The sequence below is a fragment of the Callithrix jacchus genome, chromosome 5, assembly GCF_049354715.1.
Source record: "Callithrix jacchus isolate 240 chromosome 5, calJac240_pri, whole genome shotgun sequence".
Lineage (NCBI taxonomy): Eukaryota > Metazoa > Chordata > Mammalia > Primates > Cebidae > Callithrix > Callithrix jacchus.
This window is the reverse complement of record NC_133506.1, coordinates 73096742-73108785: the sequence shown is the minus strand read 5'-3', so window position 1 is coordinate 73108785 and position 12044 is coordinate 73096742. Positions and strand designations below refer to the sequence as shown.

General features: G+C 47.5%; 1 protein-coding gene across 13 annotated transcripts in view; it reads left to right on the top strand.

Moving 5' to 3' along the window:
• The window catches only part of SLC13A5 (solute carrier family 13 member 5), a 31556-nt gene extending 26717 nt beyond the window's left edge, over nucleotides 1–4839 (top strand). For 8 of the 13 annotated variants that reach the window (XM_035299737.3, XM_078372829.1, XM_035299734.3 and 5 more), the window contains 2 exons: nucleotides 1269–1406; nucleotides 3226–4839. In XM_035299737.3, the coding sequence (XP_035155628.3) occupies nucleotides 1269–1406; nucleotides 3226–3357 (270 nt within the window). In that variant the 3' untranslated portion in view covers nucleotides 3358–4839. The remainder of the gene's footprint in view (nucleotides 1–1268; nucleotides 1407–3225) is intronic. The other 5 variants (XM_078372836.1, XM_078372832.1, XM_078372835.1 and 2 more) reach the window with 1 other exon arrangement.
• Nucleotides 4840–12044: the final 7205 nt, after the last annotated feature.

Sequence of the window (12044 nt, the reverse complement as noted above, 5' to 3'; positions counted from 1 at the left end):
ACCTTAAACCTCTAGCCTCCTCCCTAGAGATGACTTCTGTTATTAATTTCTCAGGTATCTTTCTGGATATATTACACACACACACACATTCTCTCTCTCTCTCTCTCTCTCTTTTTAAATAAATGGCATCATTCTATAGTCATTATACATCTTAATTTTTTTTGTTGTTTTTTTGAGACGGAGTTTCGCTCTTATCACCCAGGCTGGAGTGCAATGGCGCGATCTTGGCTCACTTCAACCTCCGCCTCCTGGGTTCAAGCAATTCTCCTGCCTCAGCCTTTCGACTAGCTGGGATTACAGGCACCAGCCACCTTGCCCTGCTAATTTTTGTATTTTCAGTAGAGATGGGGTTTCACCAAGTTGGCCAGGCTGGTCTCAAACTCCTGACCTCAGGTGATCCACCTGCCTTGGCCTCCCAAAGTGCTGGGATTACAGATGTGAGCCACTGCACCTGGCCATACATCTCAATTTTTAAAAAATCTAACCATAGGTCTTGGCGATCTTTGCATAGTAGCACAAAAAAACAATCCAATTGTTTATAGCTGCATACTATTCCATGGCTTGTATGTATCATATTTTATGTAGCCATCCTGCTATTAGTGACCATGGAGTTGGCTTCCTGCACTTTCCTGTTATATTGTTGCCACAAACATGTTTGCATGTGTCTGCCCTATGTGCATGTAAATCTGCATGATGCATAATTGATTTGATAGCTTTTAGGAATTATTCATTCATACACTTGACAAATATTTAATGAGTGCCTACTCTCTGATAGGTGCTGTTAGATGTGGCTGAATTTTAAAGTGTAGAATTTAAAAGGTGGCTACCAAATTCCATGTGCGAAATGATCCCATGCATGAATAGAAACACACACATCCACAGATTCATATGCAGGTGAGAAGATGTGGTCCTTGCCCTCTAGATTCTCGGTCTGCGGCAGGACAGACATTTGCACGTGGCACTGGAAGGTTGAGTGCAGTCTAAGTACTCAGCACGGTCTCTGGCACATAGTAGGTGCCCAAGAAATATATGTTGAATAATTGAGGGGGTTCAGAAAGGCCTTCTAGGGGAGAGAGCCTCTGAGCTCAGCCTTCAGTGTTCAGTGGGTAAAGTTATCTGGTAGAGACGTGGCAAAAGGGAGAGGAACCAAGACAGAGGCACAGAGGTTCAAACGTACCTGGAATGTTCAGAGAATGCTTTTCAGAATCCCGTCCCCAAGAGCTTCTGTGTTCTGTACAGTGACGTTGCAGTGCTGTGTTTTTCTGCAGTCTCGCTCCATCGGCCTCAATCCGCTGTACGTCATGCTCCCCTGTACGCTGAGTGCCTCCTTTGCCTTCATGTTGCCCGTGGCCACCCCTCCAAATGCCATCGTGTTCACCTACGGGCACCTCAAGGTTGCTGACATGGTAACACAGCTGTTTTTATTCACTCCCATTGGACTATAATGCTGTTCTCATAAGGGATGCCCCATTTATGAATGACGTGTGAGTTTCAAAATGATGTTATATGATTTGGGAATACCACGGAACATCCAGACCTGTAGTCATTGTTTACATTTATAATGCAGCTTTTCACTGCAACCTCTGCCTCCTGGGTTCAAGTGATTCTTCTGCCTCAGCCTCCCGAGTAGCTGGGATCACAGGTGCCAGCCACGTCACCCCACTAATTTTTGTGTTTTTAGTAGAGACGGGGTTCATCGTGTACCATTGTGTTAACCTACGGGTACCTCAAGTTTGCTAACATGATAACACAGCTGTTTTCATTTACTCCCATGGAACTGTAATTCAGTTGTCATAACAGATGCCCCATTAAAGAATGGCGTGTGAGTTTCAAAATGATGTCATATGATTTGAGAATACCACGGAACTTCCAGACCTGTAGTCATTGTCTACATTTACAATGCAGCTTTTCTTTTTTCTTTTCTTCTTATTCTTCTTTTTTTAAATGATCTCAAACCTCACACACTATTCTTTTTCTGAAGTGGGCTGCAGAATCTCCCACCTGGAGAAGCATGTGCAGGCATCAGGGGAGTCCTTGAAAGGGGTGAAGGTGGGGCTGGACTCACATGGCCAAGGACGGACCATGAAGATAGGCAGGGCAGGCTTAGGCAGCAGGGAGATGCTACTGACAGTCACCGAGATTCAGAGGGGTGTCTGAGGAGGTAGAGTAGAGAGAGGAAGAGAGAGACCACTGCTTGGGAGTGGATGGTAGATGATGCCTTGGGAACAAATGCAGTCAGAGGAAGAACTCTTCATGCCTGGCTCTATCACCTCTAATGGGAGAAGAAGGGCAGCTTTGCAGCTCTGGGGTGGGATAGGGGAAAGTGTGTGAACCCAGGAAGCCAGAAATGCACCTTGGACCAATCAGGTGTTCCTTATCTCAGAGCCTCTGCTGGGTATCTCAGGGACTCCATGGAGCATTTTCATAAAGAGTGGGTCCTGGCTGGGCACAATGGCTCATGTCTGTAATCCCAGCACTTTGGGAGGCTGAGGCAGGCAGATCACAAGGTCAGGAGTTCGAGACCAGCTTGACCAACATGGTGAAATAATGTCTCTACTAAAAATACAAAAATTAGCCAGGCATGGTGGCATGTGCCTGTAATCTCAGCTACTCAGGAGGCTGAAGCAGAATTGATTGAACCCAGGAGGTGGAGGTTGCAGTGAGCCAAGATCACACCACTGCACTCCAGTCTGGGTGATAAAGCGAGACTTCATCTCAAAAAAAAAAAGAGTGGATCCCAGAAACTGTGGACTGCAAACCTGATTCCAATCCCCAATAAAATATCTGCAAAGGGCCAGTGAAGCAGTGGTTAGCCATCATGGGGGAAGACTGCAGAGCAGGCATCAGAAAGAGCCCGAGGAGGTCCACAGGGAAGCTGGCACCTCCTTGCAGGATAGTTAGGGCACCGGGGTGAGCAGGGAACCTGGACTCACATGCTGGTCCCTGTCACCATTCCCCTGAATGGCCTACGCTGCTGCCTCCCACCACCTCTCTGAGGTCATTTCCAAATGCTCATGGGCATAAAGAATCCATCTGTTCTGCCTACTTCCCAGGGATGCCTCGAGTACCAGGGATACCTGGGGGACCTGAAGTGGCTCTGTCTGCGTGTTGGGGGAGCACAGAGCATGGGCGAGGCCCAGGGAACTGGCCCTCTGTCTTCCTCTCTGAGAGTGCGAGTTCCCAGCAGGCCTCAGGGTGCTGACTCTGACCCTGTCTCTTTTCCAGGTGAAAACAGGCCTCATGATGAACATCATTGGAGTCTTCTGTGTGTTTTTGTCTGTCAACACCTGGGGACGGGCCATATTTGACTTGGATCATTTCCCTGACTGGGCTAATGTGACACATGTCGAGACTTAGGGAGAGCCACAAGACCACGCACACAGCCCCACCCTCCTCAGGACTATGGAACCCTCTGACACACTTTGCACAGAGTTTTGGGGTCACACCCCAAAGTGACTCAATGATGTCCACACGCCATCAAAACCCAGCCAGTGGGCCATCTCTTCCTCCAGGCCCAGATGCAGAGATGGGAATGGGCAGCTGGAGGGCAGGCTCAGAAGTGAAGGGAACCCCTCAAGGGCGGCTGGACCCCTCTTTCCCAAGCCTTGCCTTTATTGCTGTGAGGGCAGGTAGCTGAGGGATCAGGATGCAGGCTCCTGTACCCGCTCTGCCTCCAGCATCCCCTACATGGGGCTCTGGTTTTCACTCACTTAGTCCTAGGTAGTTTAAGTGGGAATCAGATCCTCTGGTTGAGAGCTAAGAAAACCACCTACCAGTGCCCATGCCTCTCCCGGCTCACGTTGAGCTGCCTCAGTTCATCTCTGTCATTCTGAAGGGGACACCCCAGCCAGGGACAGAGTGCCTGGTCTGGAGCAGCCTCCCACTGCTGGAGTGAGAGGGAACCAGAGCCTCTCAGAGCCTCTTGCAACTCCTCATGTGGCCACCACCAAAAAAAGGATGAGGAATCTGAGTTGTAACTTCAGGATGACACCTGGCTTCCCACCCACAGCGCACCAGTGGCCAGCCTGCTCTTTTCATGACTTCGTTCCGTTTTAATTGACTGGACCCCTGTCCCACCTCCCCAGTGAGCCTCCTTCAACTCCTGGGACCCCTGTTGTCTGGGCTAACATTTGCCGAGATGCCCTGGCTGACAGCCTCTGGTGTCCCCCTTTTCTCCTAGGCAGGTCATCTTTTCTGGGAGATGTTTTTCCTGCCATCCCCAAATAGCTCATATCACACTCCAAGTATGGGCAGTGATGGCGCTCTGGGGGCCACAGTGGGCTCTCTAGGTCCTCCTTCACCTGAGGCCCAAAGTGGACACAGCTGTGAATTTCCCCTAGCTAGGCCACTTCAGAGTCTTTCATGCCAGACCGTGAGCTCCTCTGGGGAAAGCCTTCACTTTGTTGACTGGCCTTCACAGCCGTGCCTGGTGACAACAGAGGATCGCTGAGAATGAGCAGTGCTTGGTGGCCCCTCAGCAGACAACCCCTGCCCGTGAGCCAATCTACTTGAAGTTACTTGGACAAAGACCCCAAAGTGGGGCAGCAACTCCACAGTGGCCGTTGGAATCCTCAGAACTCTCCTGTAAGATACAGACATGAGAGACAAGTACCATCTTGCCCCTGCAAGCCCATTGTATTTCCTTCTTGCGCTGCTCTGGAAGAGAGGCAGTAGCAGATAGATGAGCTCCTGGATGGCATTTTCCAGGGCACGAGAAAGTCTGAGAGCCTCAGGAAACCCCATCAAGGACCAAGTGTGTGTCTGGTTCCTCGGGTGGGACAATTCCTGACCTCACTGTCCGGGTCTTGCTCTCATTAAATGCTCTGTCTCCCCTGGAAAGTTCCACTGTGCTGCTGACTCGTCTCTGGTTTTCTGCAGTGTGGGGAGCCCAGGGAGGTGGATGAATGAACAGTTACTCCCTGCCCACCTCCTGGGTGCTGGGCCTTCCTGTACCTGGTGAATCCACTAGTTATCTCATTCAATCTTTGCAGCAACCCTGTGAGATAGGAAGGTGTTATTATCCTTTGTCTTTCAAAAAAAAAAAAAAAAGTGAGGTTCAGGGGCCAAATGAAGTGTCCAAAGTCACACGTCAAGTTACTGGCAGTTACGGTTCCAACCCAGAGCTTCCAACTCCATACCCACTGCTCCTTCCGCTAGCCATGAAGAAGGGCCTTGGCCTTATGGGGCTTGTAGGGAAGGTGAGTGGCCAAGAGCAAGTCCATGCCAAGGGAAGAGCTCCAAACATGAGTCCTTGTCTGTTGCCTCCTCTGAGATAGGCACAGGACAGTGATCAATGAGACAGGGTGGTCCTTGTCCTAAGAAGCAAAGTGTCTGGTTAGGAAGAGAAGTAGGAAAAAGGCTGCCATCTCCCTTAACCAAGGTACAACTGCTGGCTTTCTTCCTCCCCAGTCCTCCAGCACTGCTCTCCGTACTGCTGCTGTTGACTGGCCTGCCTCACCAGACGGAGGGCTCTGACTGCCCACCGAGCCTAGTGTCAGCATTATGGCTGACCCAGAGCAGGCTATAATCAATAAATGATTCGTCAGTGTTGTCAATTAAGTGCAAGCTGGTGGTTATAGGCAAGGCCAATGAAGTTCATCCAAGGTGGGCATTGGAGGATGAGTAGAATGGCCAGGAGTAATGGAAGAGGAACTGGTGGGTGGATGGAGGACTCACCCAGACACCATCTGGTTGAGGGCTGACAAAAAGCTGGGTGGAGGGCTTCCAGAGTGCAGAACTCCCACCTGAAGAGGCTGACCAGAGGTGAATCCTAGACAACTTCTGTGGAGTTGGCTGGAGTTGCACTAAGATGTATGGCCTCCCCAACCAAACACTTTGCTTCTTAGGGCAAGGATCACTCTCTGACTGATCACTTTCCTCAGCCTATCTCAGGAGAGGCAACAGAGAGGGACCCATATTCAGAGACCTTCCCTTGGCATGACTTGCTCTTGGCCACTCACTTTCCCTACAAGCCCTGTGAGGCCAAGGCCCTTCGTGGCTAGCGGAAGGAGCAGTGGGGAGTTGGAAGATTTGGATTGGAACCGTAATTTCCACTAAGTCAATGTGTGATTTTTGAACACTTAACTTGGCCATACATGCTCTCTTATTTGCTTTTGATGGCAAATAAGAGAAGGTTCAGCAAACAGTGGCTTAAACTGTAAGGTTGTTTAATGTTAAATTTCAGGAAGCCCGCAGTAGATGGTTGCTGGCATTGGCCCAACATCTCATTTCATCCTCTAAGGATTTGGGTTCCATAGTGTACTCTGTCTTCTTAAGGCCGTCACACTTTTACCTCCATGCCTGACCCCCAGGCTACATACAGAGCTGCTTTCCTTCCAGGCAGAAAGGTGGATGGGGTGAGGGCATGATGATGTCAACTGCATCTGTCTCTTTTTCTAGGAAAGTAAAAGCTTCCTTAGAAGCCCCATGCAGACTTCCTTTTATGTCTTATGGGCCAGAAGTGGATCACATGCCTACCCTTAGACCCATCACTGACAAAGGGGGATTGGAATACCATTGGAATACTGTGGCCAATTAAGTCTCATCTCTTGAGGTTGGAGAATCGGTCTATGTTTCCCCAAATTAAGATATTTCCACCAACTACAAAATTGAGGCTCTGGCAGAAAAAAAGTGGGAGGAGCTGTTGGGTAGGTGATGATAAGTGTGTGGTATGATCACTCCATGAGGCTCTCTTTCTGTAGAATTCAGTAGAAGCATGTTGCTAGGTAGGAAGTGAGTACATGGTTGTCTGATCAAGAGCTTAAACAAAGCCTCCACTTCCCAACAGGTAGTCCTTCTGCAGCAGGTCCCGTGGATTGGGAGGCTAGAGTCTGAGGATGGAGCTCAGTCCTGACATCTGACACCAAATAAGCCATTCAACACTCTGGGTCTCAGTTTCCTTCATGAAGGGACTGGACCAGAGGGTCTCTAAGGGCTTTCCCCAGGGTCATGGATCCTCTTACCCCAGTTGACCCTCCTTCTGCTTGGGCCAGATGCAGCCCCCCGCCATTCCATGCAGTCTCAGCTTGGAGCCTGTTCCAAGGTCCCACTGCTTGCTTCCCTGTGGGGCTTCGCTGAAGGCCATCTCAGGCCTTTCCCCCATCTATATCTTGCCTCTGACATTTTGTAAAGAAGTTCCATCCTAGGCCTTTGAGTTCTCTCTCTTTTTTTTTTTTTTTTTTTTTTTTGAGATGGCATCCTACTCTGTTACCCAGGCTGGAGTGCAGTGGCATGATTTTGGCTCACTGCAACCTCCGCCTCGCGAGTTCATGTGATTTTCCTGCCTCAGCCTCCCAAGTAGCTGAGATTACAGGTACCTACCACCACACCCAGCTAATTTTTGTATTTTTAGTAGATACAGAGTTTTATCATGTTGGCTAGGCTGGTCTGGAACTCCTGACCTCAGGTGATCCACCTGCCTTGGCTCCCAAAGTGCTGGGATTATAGGCATGAGCCACTGAGATTGGCCAAGTTCTCACTTCTTAGTTCTTGGATCAGACATTTGGACTTGAGGTTAGCTGAACACACAATTCTGACCAGGACTGGGCTCTTACTTTTTTTTTTTTGGAAGGGGCTTATGACTCCACAAGGATTCTTTGCATTCCAAAATCAAGTCCCTGGGCTCCTTATCCTCCGATCTCTGAATTAGATACTCCTAAGGGCAGGACACAGGTCTTCTCCCCGGTTCATCCTAAGCTGAGAGCTTCCTATGAGGAGGACCTGGGTCTCCCACTCTGGCATCTACCTGAGACAGGCAATGTCTTGTCTCCTCCCCACCATCTCTCGCACATAAACAAAACAACCCTTTGCTCTGGGTTCCAAGCAGGATATCAACTCACTAGCACAAAGTCCCATCCTTGAAATGAATAAATAAGGATATTCTCGGAAGACCTTTAACGGCATGTTCTTGTCCGTGGAAATAAAGTCCAAATGCTGTATTGTCAGGTTAAAAACTACAGCTGGCTGGTCTATTCTTAGCTCAGAATCCCTTCTTCCAGGTACTTTCTCCCCCTAGTGACACAGCCTCTGAAAAGCCTTTGTGTCCCAACCTAACAGAGACTTTTAAAAACATCTATTCACACTTAAACAAAAAAAAGTTTTATCAAGATAAATCCTCCATACCATGGGATGGGCTTTTACATTTTTCAACTGCAAGTTTGCCATTTCAGGCTGAAGTCTCTGCAATCAAGATTCCGTTCATTTCACTTGGCTTCCTGAGCCAGAATTCAGGTGTACTCACCTCCCCGCCCCAGGAGCATCTTCCAGCTGCTTTCCTGATCTGCTTATATAAATGCCCCCTTACAACCGCACAGCCACAAGCCACCCATGGCCGGCAGTGCTGTCCCTGCTTTCTGCTATCAAGGGCAGAGAAATATGGAAGTTCAATTTCAGAAAACCCTGTTGTCCAGTCAAGAATTTTTTAAACTACTTTTTATAGTAAAAAATTAATATGAACACAGTAAAGAAATTCCAGTGGCACAAAAGGTATTGAGACGTTTTCCTCTCACTTCAGACTTTGTGTCCCCAAACTATCCCAGCCGAAAGGGAACCACTGTCAATGGTTCCTTATATACCCTTCTAGAAAGATTATATAATAGTTATCTATTAACTTTATTACATATGGGAGCACACCATACACATTTTCTGTTCTTTTTTCACCTCCGCCTCCACCAACTAAGAATTTATTTGGAGATCATTCTATTTTGGGGCATAAGTTTGGCTAATCTTTTTCCATTAACAGTTAATGTTAGTCTTAAACCGAGGAGAGATTAGGCCGAGTGCCTGTAATCACAGCACTTTGGGAGGCCAAGGTGGACAGAACACCTGAGGTCAGGAGTTTGAGACCAGCCTGGCTAACATGGAAAAACCCCGTCTCAACTAAAACTATAAAAATTAGTTTAGTGTTGTGGTGAACACCTGTAATCCAAGCTACTTGGGAGGCTGCTGCAGGGGAATCACATGAACCCAGGAGGTGGAGGTTGCAGTGAGCCGAGATTGCACCACTGCACTGCAGCTTGGCAACAGAGAGAGACTCCGTCTCTAAATAGATAGATAGAGGTGAGATTAAGTTTAGAAACTGCACAGATCTTAAGTGTACAATCCAACGATTTTGACAAATGCTTACATCTTGTAAACAACATCCAAATTCCATAATCCTCCTGCCCAAAGTTCTCTCTGCCCTTCAAGTAACACTTCCTGCAGGCAACCATGTTCTGATCTCTGTCACTAAAGATTGGTCAGGTCCGGGCCGGGCGCGGTGGCTCAAGCCTGTAATCCCAGCACTTTGGGAGGCCGAGGCGGGTGGATCACGAGGTCAACAGATCGAGACCAGCCTGGTCAATATGGTGAAACCCCGTCTCTACTAAAAACACACACAAAAAATTAGCTGGGCATGGTGGTGCGTGCCTGTAGTCCCAGCTACTTGGGAGGCTGAGGCAGGAGAATTGTTTGAACTCAGTAAGTGGAGGTTGCGGTGAGCCGAGATCGCGCCATTGCACTCCAGCCTGGGTAACAAGAGCGAAACTCCGTCTCAAAAAAAAAAAAAAAAAAAGATTGGTTAGGTTCATTGAACTTCATATAAATGTAATCATACAATACATACTCTAGGGTCTGATTTATTTTGTTTAAATACTTCTGAAATTCATTCCTGTTGTTGTATATCTGTTCATTTTATTTATTGTTGTTGCTAAATAGTGTTCCATTGTACGGGTATGCCATAATTTGCATAGTCTCCTGTTGGACATTCGGGCTGTTCCAATTTGGGGTTATTATAGATAAAGCCATTTATAAACATCTGTGCAAGTTTTTTTGTAAGCATATGTTTTCATGTCTCCTGATGCATACCTAAGAGTGGGCCTCAGTTTTTAAAAAGCTGCAGCGGGGCACAGTGGCTCATGCCTGTAATCCCAGCACTTTGGGAGGCCGAGGCAGGTGGATCACCTGAGATTGGGAGTTTGAGACTAACCTGACCAACATGGAGAAACCTCGTCTCTACTAAAAATACAAAATTAGCCAGGTGTGCTGGTGTATGCCTGTAATTCCAGCTACTCGGGAGACTGAAGCAGGAGAATCGCTTGAACCCCGGAGGTGGAGGTTGCAGTGAGCCGAGATCACACCATTGAACTCCAGCGTGAACAACAAGAGCAAGACTCTGACTCAAAAAGAAAAAATAGTAATAAAATAAATTTTAAGAAAAAAAATTTTTTTTAAATAAAAAGCTGCATCGTTTTCCATCGTAAGTATGTGTTACAGAATAATCAAGTCCCCTACTGGCCGTCATTGGGTTGTTTCCAGTGGATTGCTAATGCTGTAATAAACATGTCTGTACATACCTCTTCGTGTGCCTGTAAGAATAGTTTCCTAGAATGACACAATCAGACAAGGGGTGCATATGGAAATCTGGGACAGATACTGCCAAATGGTCCTCCAGGAGGCTGTTCCAATACATTTTCTCAAGAACTGCGCATGAGACTTGCTCTCAACAAACCCCCAAAACCTTTGCGAATCTGACAGCTGAAAATGCCATCTCATGACTTTTATTTGCAGTTCTTTAAATTACAAGTAACATTGAATATTTTTTTCTCATGTTTATAATTGATTTGTATCTTTTTCCATGACTTCCCTGTCTTTTGCCTATTTTTTCCAAGAGTTTTTTTTTCCCTTCGAGACCGAGTTGGCCAGGGTTGGAGTGCAGTGGCATAATCTCGGCCCACTGCAACCTCCACCTCCCCGGTTCGAGTGATTCTCCTGCCTCAGCCTCCTGACTAACTGGGATTACAGGTGCCCACCAACACTCCCAGATAATTTTTGTATTTTTGGTAGAGATGGGGTTTCACCACATTGGCCAGGTTGGTCTTGAACTCTTGACCTCAAGCGATCCACCCACCTCGGCCTCCCAAAGTGCCAGGATTACAAGCATGAGCCATAGCACCCAGCCCCAAGGGTTCATTTTTTTTGTTTGTTTAAGTCCTTTTATTATTAATTAGTAAGATTTCTTTATGTATTTAAGAAATTAGTCATTTGGCTGTCATAAGGATTTTTATAATATATGTGAAGATCTGCTGAGGCTACTTTATTTATTCTTTTTCATTATTTTTGCCTAGCTATTTTCACATATTTTTCCATAAGAATTTCTAAGTCAGCTTTTTCAGTTAAGAAAAAAAAGGGGGTTGGCATTTATCTCCCTGGCTATCTCTCCTATTCCTCTTCCCTTCACTCACTCAGGATTTCCTGACTTCAGCAATACTGACATTTTGGACCGAATACTTCTTTGTTGTACGAGGCTGTTCTGTGCACTGTGGGCTACCAAGCAGAATCCTAGCTTCTATTAATATTTACTAGATGCCAATAGCAACCCCCCCCCCGCAGCTGTGGCAACGAAAAATGTCTATAGACATTGCCAAATGTCCCCTGGAGGGCAAAATTGCCCATAGTTGAGAACCACCAACTCACTCTGACCTAGGACCCCGGCCCCTGCTGTCTAGAGCATGCAGGGTCTCCTCCTGCTCCCTCGCTGCTCAGCCTAGTTCAGATGACAACTCCTTCACCTGCTCCATACTGTCTCTCTATAGCGCCCTTGACTGTTATCGATTGCACTTTTCATCTTCTGACATACTATGCAATTTACTTTCTATTTTGTCTGTCTCTTGCACTAAGCCCCCTGGGGACAGGGATTTTTGTCTGTTTGGTTCACTCCTGTTGCCAGTCCCACAGAGGCTCATGTTCCGGGAAGGGGCTCCTTGGAACAGCTCTGGGCTCTTTCCAATAAGAAGAGGGCTGACACTCGTCTTTGAGTTCTCCTGTGGGGCTAGCGACACACAGGCTGAGGTAACCTTACCATACCTGGCCAGCTCCCCAGCCTAACAGGAAGGCTATGCCAGATGACCCCTCACCCTTCGATGTTTTCCCTGCACAGACCAGCAGAGGAGGGTGTTGGAGGAGAGACCGTTACTGGGTAGGCTCTGAGTAGACAGATGGGAAAAGGCTCTCCTTCCCGTCCTCTGTTTCCTGACTCTTCCACTTGGGCCACCCCAGTCCACAGTGCA